Genomic DNA, 13,502 nt, shown 5'->3' on the forward strand with positions numbered 1-13,502 from the left:
GATGGAGGAGAAGGGTGATGAGAAGTGAGAAAGTGAGAAAAACATTTCTGCTGAAAACTGTTTACTCTTTGCTAGGAAACAGAGGTGGCTGGATTTTGCTGCATTCTGTTCAGCGGTCCAAACTGAACTTCCAGCTGCTGTGAGGTATTAAAGGCTTGGTTCTAGCTTTTTGAGTTTTCAAGCACGTTTGTCCTCCTGAGAGATCTGCCTCAGAATCAGGTGGATCCAACACTATCTTTTATGAATTGAGTTTATTTTGCACCTTCTCTTAAATATATATATATATATATATATATATATTTTACATGATATATATATTCAAATGGAGCAGTTTAGTATAAACATAGGCAAAAAATGCTGCAGTTAGTGAAAATAATTTAATTTCCATAGTGCAATGCTGGACTGGAAGGGTAGGAATTTTTTTTTTTTTTATGTTGGGGGTAGGAGTTTATTAATTAATTAATTTATTTTTGCTGTGTTGGGTCCTCGTTTCTGTGTGAGGGCTTTCTCTAGTTGCGGCAAGCGGGGGCCACTCTTCATTGTGGTACGCGGGCCTCTCACTGTTGTGGCCTCTCCCGTTGCGGAGCACAGGCTCCGGACGCGCAGGCTCAGCGGCCATGGCTCACGGGCCCAGCCGCTCCGGGCATGTGGGATCTTCCCGGACCGGGGCACAAACCCGTGTCCCCTGCATCGGCAGGCGGACTCTCAACCACTGCGCCACCAGGGAGGCCCGGAATTCTTTCTTAAAAAAGTCTCCCACCCGCTCAACTTACTCTGACAGGCATCCTCCTGATCTCAGTGTGTGTATGTACTATGTCCTTATTATTTTTAAGTTCCTTCAGTCCTAGGAGTGCTTGTTTTGTCTTTTTTTCCTAGTAGACCATAACCTCTCGGAGGGCAGGGCCTGACTGCTATATGTCCTTTCTAGTCACTCATTCATTCATTCAAACAGTGCTGCACAAGGCACCATTGGGTGTGAAGTGTGGCCTCGCTGAGCTAGTAGTTGTGGCTCTTGTCCTCAGGAGGTGAACAGTTCTCTCAGGGGCCAGCACGGGGCTCTGGGCTTGCTAACTGATGAAACAGATAATAACCTCACAAAACCTTTCATAAACAAGGTCAAAGAAAGGCACAAAGGATGCCATGCTCCTCGTGGCCCATTGTGCAATAACTAAATAACCTGGCAATGCGTTTCCACTTATATCACCTGTCAGCGGGGTGAGGGCTGCTGCCACCACCTGAGGCTCCTGACACCTGAGGCTCCTGACGGATGGGAACGCTTTCCCCGGGAACGCTTTCCCCCGGTCGGTGAGCTTACCGGTGGGGAATGAGGACTGTGTTCTATTAACATTTGTCTGTTTCCGTAGCCTGGCTGGCAGGACAACTGATATTCCCCTTTGCCACTGAACCTGAGCTACTGCCTCAAAGATGCCTTCGTGAAAACAGGTGGGATACAAAGGAATGGAAATATTTAAACAATCACTGAAACATCACCAGACTCTGGAATTTCCTTTTCTACACTTGCAGTCCTACTTCCTTACTGCCCCAGTGGAACTCCAAAGCCACCCAGTTCCAAAATCAACCAAAGGCAAGAATCTTAACAGCAGCAACAAGAGAAGCAAAACAGAAAACTCTGTAGAGGGAGAACTGATAACTAATACCAATCTTACTATAATGAGCACCTCCCTCCAACTGATGGCTCCTTTAAGAAACTCGGGGCTTCTCATCTAATTTCCCTGAGGGATGCACACTTCAGTGCAATTTACAAAAGAAAGCTCAGAAGAGGGTAAGTCCTCTGTGTTTTGAACTGCTAAGCCTTAGAGATGCTGGTTCTCATAAGAGCCCAGTGTGGCATTGTCTTTTTTTTAAAAAACACATAAAATTGACCCTCTTATTCATTTTAAGTGTACCCTACAGTAGTGTTACGTACGCATAACAGTCCTCTAGAACATTTTTCATCTTGCAAAACTGAAACCCTGTGCCTGTTGAACAACGCCCCCTTACTACTCCCAACCCCTGGCAACCACCATTCTACATTCTAACACTTGACTAATTTAGTACCTCATATAAATGAAATCATGCAGTAGTTGTGTTTATGTGATTGGCTTATTTCACTGAGCATAATGTCCTCAAGGTTCATTCACGCTGTAGCATGTGTCAGGATTTCTTTCTTTGTTGAGACTGAATGATATTCCACTTCTTTATCCATTCATCCAATCACGGACATTTATGTTGCTTCCACCTCTTTTGGCTATTGTGAATAATGCTACAATGAACATGAACGTGCAAGTATCTCTTCAAGATCCTGTTTTCAGTTCTTTTGGATATACACCCAGAAGCAGGATTGCTGGATCATATGGTAGTTCTATTTTGAATTTCTGGAGGAATCTCCATATAATTTTCCATAGTGGCTGTACCACTTTACATTCCCACCATCAGTGCACAATGTTCTAATTTCTCTACATCCTCGTCAACACTTATTATTTTCTGTTATTTTTTAATAGTGGCCATCAAACAGGTGTGAGATGATATTTCATTATGGTTTTGATTTGCATTTTCCTGATCATTAGTGCTGTTGAGCAGCTCATCATATGCTTGTTGGCCATCTGCATATCTTTGTGGTCCAATCATAGCATAACCAGGGGTTTCTAGATAGAGCTTCTACGTGCCCCAGGGCTTTAAGTATCGAAACACTGGGATTTGGTTTCACCATATTTGACATCTGAAAGGCAATCAACATTTCACTTCCATGCAGAGTAAGCAGTGAGATTTTTGGTGGGTTTTTTTTTGGTTTTGTTTTGTTTTCATGGCCATTGCCTGATATTTCACTTTGAAAACAAGCTAAAGATATTGATTGCTGTATGCCCAGAGGTAATAAGCTATTGATAGAAATAATGGGAAAAGGCCAACTGAACAGATGTATTTCACTTGGAAAAGATAATTTTTCTCTCTCTTGGCATTCTATATGAAAAAGAGAGACATCTTGAATATAAAAAGAGCTATTAAGAATTCCTGCTACTTATTTTCTATAAGTGAATTTTCATAATGAATTACAAAATGACCCAATTCATTTTTTGAAGGCACTACGTTAATAAGAGACAATCTTTCTCTAGGAAAACCCAGTATGTGACAGCAGCTCCAAGTAGTCATATGAAAAATGATTGTGTCCATAAAGTTGGGATGAGGGACAGCAGCCACTGTGTCACTGCTCACCTGTCACAGGGTAAGCAGGGAAGTGACACAGAGCCTGGAGCAGGCAACAAGGCAAATTCTATATTCTCACTCTGCTTTCCTGACCTTTCCTTCACCCCTCATTTTCTGTGCTCTTCCCGGAGACCCCGTCTGCTGAAGATGCACGGCTCTGATGCAGTTGCTTGTTGTGAATCACTATTTAAATGTCCACACACATCTGAAAATTCCACATGGATTTTTACCCCAGATTAGTTCACTCACATTACTTTCAATACTAGTACTTGAAAGGAACTGAGCCACCGTATAACCAAACCCTATCATTAGTTCAGATGAGAAAATCGAGGCCCTGAGAAGTTAAGAAATGCTTGAAAGGTCACCCGCATTGTCAACAGCATCATTTCTGAATTTTCCCATTTCTTTTTCTTGACAATGGCTGTGCCACCTTCCCAAATGCTTGGGGTCTTACCTGGGGATAATTTTTGAGTTCTCCCTAACTCTTATTCCCTTTACCTCATCAGTCACCAAGCCTTAATGATTCTTCTTTCAAGACTCTTGCTATTGTCACTTCTCCTGTATTTCACTTCTGCTGTTTCAGCACCTCATTGCCCCATCCCTAAATTTCCTAAGTTACCGTAATAGCCTCCCTGTATGATTTCCCTCATCTAAGCGACTGGTGATTCTCAACTCAGGCTGCTCAGTACACTCACCTGCGGCACGTTTTTTTTTTTTTTAAAAAAACAAAGCAGCATACCTCCCATCACTCCTGGCACCATTCTGGTTTAATTGTCTTGGGGAGGAGCCTCTACGGGTATTTTTTAACTGCAACTTCCCCAGGTGATTCTAATGAGTAGCTAGATTGACCTAGCCAGGTGATTCTAATGAGTAGCTAGATTGACCTAGCTAGGTGATTCTAATGAGTAGCTAGACTGACCTAGGTCACGGCTACCTATTTGAGATAAAATGGAAACAATAAAAACTCCGATTAACCAGAAATAATTACCTGGAACACTGGACTAGCCAGTTTTCCTCCATTCAACTCTTAACAGAAAGCAATACAAGAAAAGAAGCAAATAGGCAGGAATTTATTAAAATACAAACAAACATCTACTTCTGATTGAGGTTGAGATGGTCAGTGGAAATTTGGGCCATCCTCCTACGCCTTTTATCTCAACAAAAGCCTATGTAGAAATTTGCTCACCTCCTCTCAGGAGCACACCAAAATAACAACTAACTGCTGAACAACCACCCATAAAACAGACTGGAATCTACCAAAAAAGATATTCTACATCCAAAGACATAAAGAAGAAACCCAATGAGAGACTGTAGGAGGGGCGCACTCGCGATGTAATCAAATCCTATACCCCCCAGGTGGGCGACGCACAAACTGAAGAACAATTATATCGCAGAAGTTCTCCTACAGGAGTGAGAGCTCTGAGCCCCAGGTCAGGCTCCCCAGCCTGGGGGTCTGCCCTCGGCAGGAGGAGCCCCCAGAGCATTTGGCTTTGAAGGCCAGCGGGGCTTGAGTGCAGGAGCCCCACAGCCCTGGGGGAAGCAGAGACTCCACTATTGGAGCGCGCACACAAGGTCTCGTGTACACCAGAGCCTGGGCCAAACCTACCTGCTGGTCTTGGAGGGTCTCTCTCCGGGGTAGACGGGGGTGTGGCTGTGGCTGTCTCTGGGCTCATAAAAGCTGGTGGCGGAAATATCAGGGAGCATTCCTCTTCTTGGACTCTTTGGAGGCGGACATCCAGTTTGGGTAATTAGCAACGAGACCTGGCTCCACCGAACAGCCCGTAGGCTCCAGCGCTGGCACGCCTCAGGCCAGACAGCCAGCAAGGTGGGAATACAGCCTCACCCATCAACAGACAGGCTCCTTAAATACTTCCCGGCCCACAGCCAAGCCTGTGGCTAGACGCGCCCCTTGATAAGGCCCTGCCCACCAGAGGGCAGGCACTGGCCCCTCCCACCAGGAAGCCTTCTCAAGCCTCTAGACCAGCTTCTCCCACCAGGGGGCAGATAGCAGAAGCCAGAAAGCAGCGATCTGGCAGCCCGTGGAATTTGAGTCCGCAAACACAGGGACCAACTGGTCCCTGGCCCTTGAGTGGCAAGAGGGGACTGAACTGCTGGGACACATAGGACACCCCCTAGAGAGAGCCACTTCTCCAGAAACATAAGTAACCTTCCACATGCATAAAAACACAAATAGAAATTTAGACACAAAATGAGATGACAGTGGAAGATAAAGCCCCAGAACAACTAAGTGACGTAGAGATAGGCAATCTATCCGAAATTCGCTTTCAGAATGATGACCTAATGATACTGCAAGACTTTTATTAATTCATGCATTTACTTGTTCACTCTCTCTGCAAAGCACTGTTTTAAGAACCCAGGGTAATAACCAGCATCTGAACTCCATAAAGGGGAAAGACTCCGTGGACGTTGATAACCAGGTTGCAAAACAGAGTGATAGGGGAAAGGGGAGATGCGTGAAGGGCTATGAGACTTCAAAGGACTGAGAGATTACTTCTGATGGTGGATTTGGGCGAGGATTCGTGGAGAAGGCAGCCTTCAACCTGGTTTTTGAAGGAGGACATGATTTGGGGAGAGGGTTTTCCAAGCCAAGGGACCAGCACGAGCCCAATCACGAAGGTGGAAATATAGGACAATGCCAAGTGTTCCGGCAGCGCTGCAGCACAGATATGTATACGATACTGTGGAAGAAGAGAGATGAGACTGATTTGGACGGGGCCAAATCAGGGATGCTCTGAGGACTCATTTAAGGCTGTGTGTGTGTGTGTGTGTGTGTGTGTGTGTGTGTGTGTGTGTGTGTGTGTGTCTGAGTGTGTCTCAAAGGTCTCTGAGCGGGGCAGTCCTTTAGGACAATCAATTGCTCTGGCATCAGTGAGCAGGGAAGATTGACCATAGCAGTAGGGAAAACAGGTAGAGGTTACTTCACCCTGTGGCGTGGGCCTGAATGGGAGTAGAATGACAAGAGGAAAGGAGGAGAGGGCCCTTGTGAGAAATGAGAGAAGTAAAATCACTCAAACTTGGGAACCGGCTGCATATATATGAGTGGGAAGGCACTTCGGATGGTTCTGAGCTGGGCAACAATGAGGGCTGATGGTTTCTTAATTAACAGGTGATTCAAGAGGAGGAGTAGTTTAGGAGGAAAGATCATGAATACAATTTTGGATACACAGATGTGGAGCATCTGGAGAGCAATGTCGAGAGGGCAGCTGGAAGTCTTGGGAATGAAATCAGAGATAGCAAAACAGACATCAGAGTCATCTGCATGGTGGTGACAGGCGGAACCATGAGAGCCGATGAGGTCCTGAGGGACAGGTTGGGGGAGGGGTGTCAGTGCGTGAGAAGAGAGTTGAAGAAGACCCCAGGGGAGCAATCAGAGAGGAAAGAGAAAATCCAGCTAACACACTGACCAATAGTGTCAGCTTACTGGGAGTCCCAAGGAGATGAAGGGTTGGAATCAGTCACTGGATTTTGTTACTATGGTGAGACTGGTGATCGCTGAGGGGACACTTTTCACTACAGTCTTGATGATGGAATCCAGATTTCAAAGGGCAAATGTGTCAGGGGAAAAGCGAAATTAAATAGAGCATGCCCATTTTCAGGATACTTTGTACCTCAATCCAGGAATGTAACACACAGTATATTTGAGAATGGTTTCAACAAGAGTGTGATTAAAGAGTATTTTTTTTCAATAGGTCTTTTCTTTTTTGGCCGCACTGCACGGCATGCGGGACCTTACTTCCCCAACCAGGGATCGAACCTGTGCCCACTGCAGTGGGAATGCAGAGTCTTAAACACTGCACGGCCAGGGAAGTCCCTAAGGAGTACTTTTTGTAAACAATGAGCACCCTGTTTTCCTTAAACATTCCCTACATACAGAGTTCCTTTAGGGTAGAAACGGTGTCTTATTCATCTTTATACCCTACCTACCCCTGCCCTCTGAAAAATCAAACCAGAAAAGCCAGGCCTTAACCCCAGGACTGGATCTAAGCAGGAGCTCTAATTACCTGTGGTCTCATTGGGTGGATTCCCAGTGTGGCCCAGAACACGGGGCAGCCAGAGGGGAAGGCCTACGGTGAGGTCCCGCAGAGGAGCAGCTGAAGGCCATTTCCCACCCACCAATAATCCTCACAATATCACCCTTAACTGAGCGCTAGGCACCTGCATTGTGTTAAACCCCGCAGGCAAGGGTGCTTCTAGGCCCTGCCCTCCCCCGCCTTTCCTAAAAGCCTTCCCAGTCCATTTCAGGGCAGAGGCCTTTCTCCCTGTAGTTTCCCTGCACCCTCACCCTGGCTTCCCTGACTCTTCTCTTCGGGAAGAGATTCCTGCCTCTTGGACTGCCCTCTCCTGGTCATCTTCACCGCCTTCTCTTACTTGCCACTCAGATGTGACCGTGTCCCGTGGATTCTCCTCTCTATATGCAGCGGGGTCTCTCGGGGAGAGCTCATCCCACTGCAGGACTCCAGGACTTCCAAAATGCTCCGGCCCTTGAGCATCTGATCCAAGTTCCCTGTTCGTGGGCTGCTTCCTGTTAAGTGTCCTCCGGGCATCAGAAACTCCAGAAGTCCGAAGCTAACCTCGATATCTTCACTCCTAAACTTGCCCCTTGGCCCACGTGACATCGTCTGCCACCCAACTCTGGCCACATCCTGTTCCCTGACCCTTTCCCTTATATTCGTTATTCACCAAGTTAGGTTATTTCCATCAGTGAAATGTCTGAAATATCTCTACATTCCCAACTTGCAATTTCCACCACCACTTCCCCAATTCTGGGCCTCACATCCTTTGCTGCAGCTTTTACAATTACATTTTAACTGCCCCCAGTTTCCTATAAAAGCCATTTTAAATACTATTGAGGCATAATTCCAAATACAGATATTTTCACCCTTCCACTTAAGTTTTTGGTGACATCTGATTATATAAAATTCGAATTCCTTTGCTTGGCATAGAAGGTCCTTTTCGTGGAGCCCCACTTTAATGTTCTTTCATCCCATCCCTCCCCTTTTCCTACTCAGTCTGTGTGGTAGCTGCCTTCCCTCTTGTTCACATGGGTGAAATCACACTTGTCACTCAAGGTCCAGCTAAAATGTCACCTCTTAGGTACAGTAGAATCTTCTACAACCCTGCTCAGCAGATTTAGGGTGCTGTGTCCCTTGAGCTGTTATCACTCCTTTGCCAATACTGTTCATACTTGTCCCATTACCTCATTCTCTCCCTGTCACCCCTCCTTGCTTGGGGATGCACATAGGGAGAGACTCTCTCATTAATCTTTATCTCCCTAGCACTGAGCAAGGCGCCTGATAGATGTTGGTGGAGCTGAACTGAGACCACAAAGAGTCCTCCAGTATTGGGGGGTTTTTTTGGTTTTTAAGCTTTTTAGCTAATGACTCTAGTGAATTGATTCAGGTCCCCTCACCTCTGTGGAATGCAGACTAAACTATGTGACAAGCAAATACCTTTCTTTTGTCAGAAACAGAAACCTATACCTCTTTAAACCACGGTCACTGGACTAGATTTCCCCAAGAACTATTCCCTGGCTTTTTACCTTTTCCAGTACATTGCAACTGTCTTCTTTATGCCCTAATTTAAGTTTCCCCTGATCAATAACTTATCCTTGAGAGACAGACACTTCAGAGAAATGAGTCATTTAAAACTTCTGTTTTTGTAGACATCTTTAGGAACGATTGTGATGGGTGTGTGTGTGTGTGTGTGTGTGTGTGTGTGTGTGTATAGACACATCCGCATAAACGTACTTGATAAGGAAATGTTCAGCAGTAGGTCAATTCAATAATTCATTTAGTGAATATTGCCTTCCATTCTTAATTTAAAGCAGTCCTAGATGGCAACTAGCAGAGTTATCAACAATTGAAAAACATACTTCAGAAAACATTCAAAAGGTCAGCTTAAAAGACCTCGGTGGAGAAATGCTTAGCCGTGGCTGTGACAGTGTAAATGGAGTAGAATCAAACCAGAACTGAGAAGTGTGTCGTCTGATTCCTGCTTCCACGGCTAACCGCGGGGACTGAGCGTGCCTATCAATTACTGCTGAAAAGTTAAACTGACATTTTAAAATCCCAGTTTTTAAAAAGTGTGGCAGTACTCACAGACCCGCTGCAGGATCTGACACTGGACACGTGGGCTGCTCTAGGGATGTAGTTGAGGGGTAAAAAGTTGCATGAACAGTATTTGCAAGGCTGTCATCTATATTCTGCTTTATTTGTGTGTGTATGTGTATATATATACACACACATGTACAGGACACTTAGTTTCCTTAAGAATTTTTACTGGATGTTTGGCTAAAATACAGCCAACACTTAAGGATGTTCATTTTGAAATAGTGGTGGACACTGTTTAGATACAAACTTATGACCACCCTCAAAAAAAGCTTTGTGTTTTTCCCCTTAAACTTGGTTGCATCACTGAGTACGGAGGAAGGTGAGTTGGAAGATCCAGTCCTGACTGAATGACTGGCACAAAGCAGGCTGGGGAAATAGCACGATGCCAGGTGGAGTTCTGGGTTCCTAGGGCTAAAATGTGTGACGACTGTGGCTCTGTCTGTCTGGTGTAGAAAGGGTGGCCTGCGTTGGAGCTGGCCAAACGTGGGCTGAGAGGAAATATACTTTGTTTTTCTGCACTGAAGCCCACGGAGGACTTTCTGAAGTGTGTGGGGCAGAACTCACCCAATGCTGCCTCTGCTATACGTACCCTCCCGGCCTTTCCTTCCTGCTGGGGCCACTCTAGGCTGGACCCCTGGAATTGGTGCACCTCTTATTTTCCTGAACCCGCAAATCCTATCCTTACCACTTATAAGGTCTCAACTATAAATATTTTCCAGAGCTCTAGCAACAATTAGACAAGCTACTACGAAAGAGAGAGCATTATACATCAGTTAAAAACATATGCAAAACCAAAGCTCATTAGAGAAAGATAATATTCATGCAGATTTTACAAACCGTGTCTTTAGGGTGGCCCAATAAGTAGAAATATGGGGACCCATGCTTGTCACTTTTCATGCACATGGAGAGACTGGAAGGTACCATTCCTAAAGGAAGGGGAGGAAGAGCCTAGGACCAATCATTAGAATTAACAGAACCAGTGACAAAGATATAGTATTACTGTTAGAATCAAGATTGCTTAGTACGTTTAGAGCAGCTGAATAAAAATTATCTAGGCAGTAAGAATAAAGACTTTAAGTAAAGCTGACCCTGTCAAGCATGCAGCCAGTGAAATTAGTGAAAGACTGAGCTACGTTCATAATCCAAAAGTAGATTTTTTTTCCCTCAAAATATTGAAGGCATCCTGAGGTGCTTTTAAGGAGGCACAAATGTTTAAAAATTGTTGAAATTGTAACTTCAGAATTTTTGCAGAATTTTCTCGTAATGATAGGGTGTTTTAGTGAGACCAGCTGTCATTTGAGAAGTCACAGTAATCATTTCTAAATTTTGAAAAATCCTCAAATTAAAGATATGGTGTGCCCCTGTTTTTATGTTTTCTCTAATAATCTCATCAATTCTTACAGCTCTTTTCTCCTGTGACAATCTGCTTATTTATATTCAAAGTTCACAGTTGACTTGCTGGCTGTAATTATCTTCTGGAAAAAATAAAGTTGAAAACAATGCAGCCAGGTTTTTCCTGTTCTACGTGGCTGTACTCACCTGTCTGAGGTCTGTGCTCTGAAACCAGCCTCTTAGCGCTGTCTTGGTCTGTGTCTATCTCAGCGCCTGGGCTACAGTTCTTTACCTACATGAAGATGGGTACTAGAAATTCTGGACTATCTGTCAGTGATCTCCGCGAGACAGGCCCCTGGGAGATGTAATAACCGCTCCCTGCAACGCCTGATGCTATGTTCTCTCGGGTCCACACGGTGCGAGGTAGAGGGGGATGTGAAGTTACTGTGATCAGATGCACTTAATCCACGCAGCTCAGACACTTGGGGGCCTGATCCCCGCTTTGCCAGTATACACTGATGACATTCCCTGTCTGAATGCCTACCTTGCTCCACACATGCTGCCGTGTACCCATGGCTTCAACACGCAGAATGCAACAGCGCTGCGCATGGATGTCCCATTATGCCCCCTGGGATGCTTTTCATTGCACAGACTGTGTCTGAGGGGAGGGAGTCTCAAGGGTGGGAATGAACAATTTGAGGTTAAAGGGAAAGTAGAGCCTCTCTGTGGTGAGGGAACTAATGCTTAACAATGAATGTGAGGGGGGAAATTAAATTTCAGAATTTATTGAGTTTACCATTTAGCCCTGCTAAGATGCAAGTAATTTTGTACAAAACCCATCAAGTGGTTTTAGTGTCACACAGAGAAGGCTCTCATTTGGTTCTAAGTGTGGGCTTTACTGGGCTTGAAAGATACATGTGCTAGGAAACCTTGGACCAGGAGATCAAATCAAAGAGCCCAGAATATGGTGGAAAAAATTGCTATGAAGGCTGTAGCAGAAAGTATGGTGAAACGTGAAAAACAGAGTTGCATCCTGTGCTAGGCATATCTGATGCAGATGTTATGAGTGTACATGTTCAGTCCTAAGATTCAGGGTCCTGATGAGGCCAGGGTCACTCTCTGTTGGAGAGTGTGTGCCAAAAAAACAGAGACCTTTTGACAGAAGTGTAAACACAGATTCTTCTGTAAGCAAATGTCTGAGCTAACTTAGAGTCAAGAGCTGTTTAGTCCAGGCTAAGTGTATGTTTGTTGTTCTGCTAAAATGTTTTTTGAACCCAGACAGCACATTGAAGAATGTGTGATTCTCAATGTGTAAGATTTTGCTACAATTAGAGCATGTAATTCAAGCCTGGAGCAAGGCATTATATAATCGCATTTTCGGTCCTGACTGAGGGAGTTCAGTTAAAAAGAAGTGTTGGGATGTCTTTGTCAGAACAGGGCATCAGGGTAACCCTATCTCTGAGCAAGGCTGCAGGCAGGATTCTCAAATAACAAAAATCTGGCCTTATGGATTCACTAATTCTTCCACTAGAAATGAGGGGTTTTGAGTACTTTAAAATGAACGCTGGTGAGTTATTTGATTAGGGAACACCAGGATAGGGCAATAGGCCCAGGCATCTCTGAAGGGATGCTGTAGAGACTTGACATTCGCTGGTTATGGGAGTTGGCTGGACCTACCCAGGAATCTGTCTTATAGTATTAAACTCCACTTTTAGTATCTAGAAAGCAGGGTTTTGTCGGCAAGCTCCTTCAGAGGGGTCAAAATCTTTTCTGTATCATATCTCTTTTGAGACGAGAGAAAATCAGACAGTGGGGAAAACAACTTTGGCATTTAGCTTCATAATGGGTGTAGTTGAGGGGTCAGAAGCTTATCCTGAATCAACACTGTCATGCTCTGAACACAGGGTCAGGCTGTCCTCAATGAGGAGGGTTGGGAGCTGAGCTCAGACTGTCAAAAAAGCCTGAGATGGAAATGGGAGGAAAATCTAGTCTCCTTTCTTTAATTTTAACAGTTGCGAGTCTGAACGGAGAGGGATTCAGATTTGATGGGCAAAGGAGGAGCCGGGTTGAGGGGCTGAGGCTCACAGAGTGAGAGGTCGACAAGACATACAGAGGACAACAAAAAAGCAGAAACTCCTGCAGCTGGCCTTTACAGGAGCGCTAAAGGAGACAAACCCAGCATGGATTTGTCTCCCGGGCATGGGATTCTCTGGGGTGGACTTTAAAAATACAGAGTCCTTTTGACTGGGGCGAAAAAAGAAAAAAAAAAATACAGAGTCCTGGGCCAAATCAACCCAGTCCTGTGTGTGTGTGTGTGTGTGTGTGTGTCTGTGTGTGTGTGTGTGTGTGTGTGTGTGTGTGTGCAGCTTTAAAACCATGATGCAAGCTTTCTTTTAACCTTGATCGCCACTCCCCCCCTGCCCTCCATATAAAAACTATTCTCTGGAATTCGTGACTTCTTTGAGGTCCGTTCCAATGCTCTTACAGTGCTCAGCAGCGTTGCCTCTGAGAAGGCTGCCTTCTCCCTGGACTGCTGTGGAAGCAGCCCTCTCTTGGGAGAGCTCAGCTTCCCGTTAGGGAAAGCAAGAGGAAGTTCTTACCAGAACCTAAATACAACTATCCAGCATGAGTTACTGGAGGAGCTGGAATTTTTAGGTTTTCCAAGATGCATGTGGAGCCCTTCTCAGTGGGGGCTGGGAAAGGTATCTGTTCATTCACTCATTTCCTCCAACAATTTACGTGTTAGGGAACTGAAGGAGGTCAGACCTCAAGAGGTAAACTGGTTCTTCTTGGTTGGTTTCTTGGTTACTTCGTGGTCTAATATATTTTATCAGAGTT

The 13,502-nt window shown here is 45.0% G+C and overlaps 1 protein-coding gene across 11 annotated transcripts in view; it reads right to left on the reverse strand.

The window, feature by feature from the left end:
* Nucleotides 1-13,502, reverse strand: part of MAGI2 (membrane associated guanylate kinase, WW and PDZ domain containing 2) — a 1,347,997-nt gene that overhangs the window by 39,094 nt on the left and 1,295,401 nt on the right. The window contains exon 21 of one of the 11 annotated variants that reach the window (XM_079931551.1): nt 10,170-10,258. The exons of the other annotated variants lie outside the window; for them this stretch is intronic. Within the exon in view, the coding sequence (XP_079787677.1) occupies nt 10,170-10,258 (89 nt within the window). The remainder of the gene's footprint in view (nt 1-10,169; nt 10,259-13,502) is intronic. 11 annotated transcript variants of the gene reach the window in all.

This window comes from Stenella coeruleoalba, assembly GCF_951394435.1.
Source record: "Stenella coeruleoalba genome assembly, chromosome: 9".
Taxonomy (NCBI): Eukaryota; Metazoa; Chordata; class Mammalia; order Artiodactyla; family Delphinidae; genus Stenella; species Stenella coeruleoalba.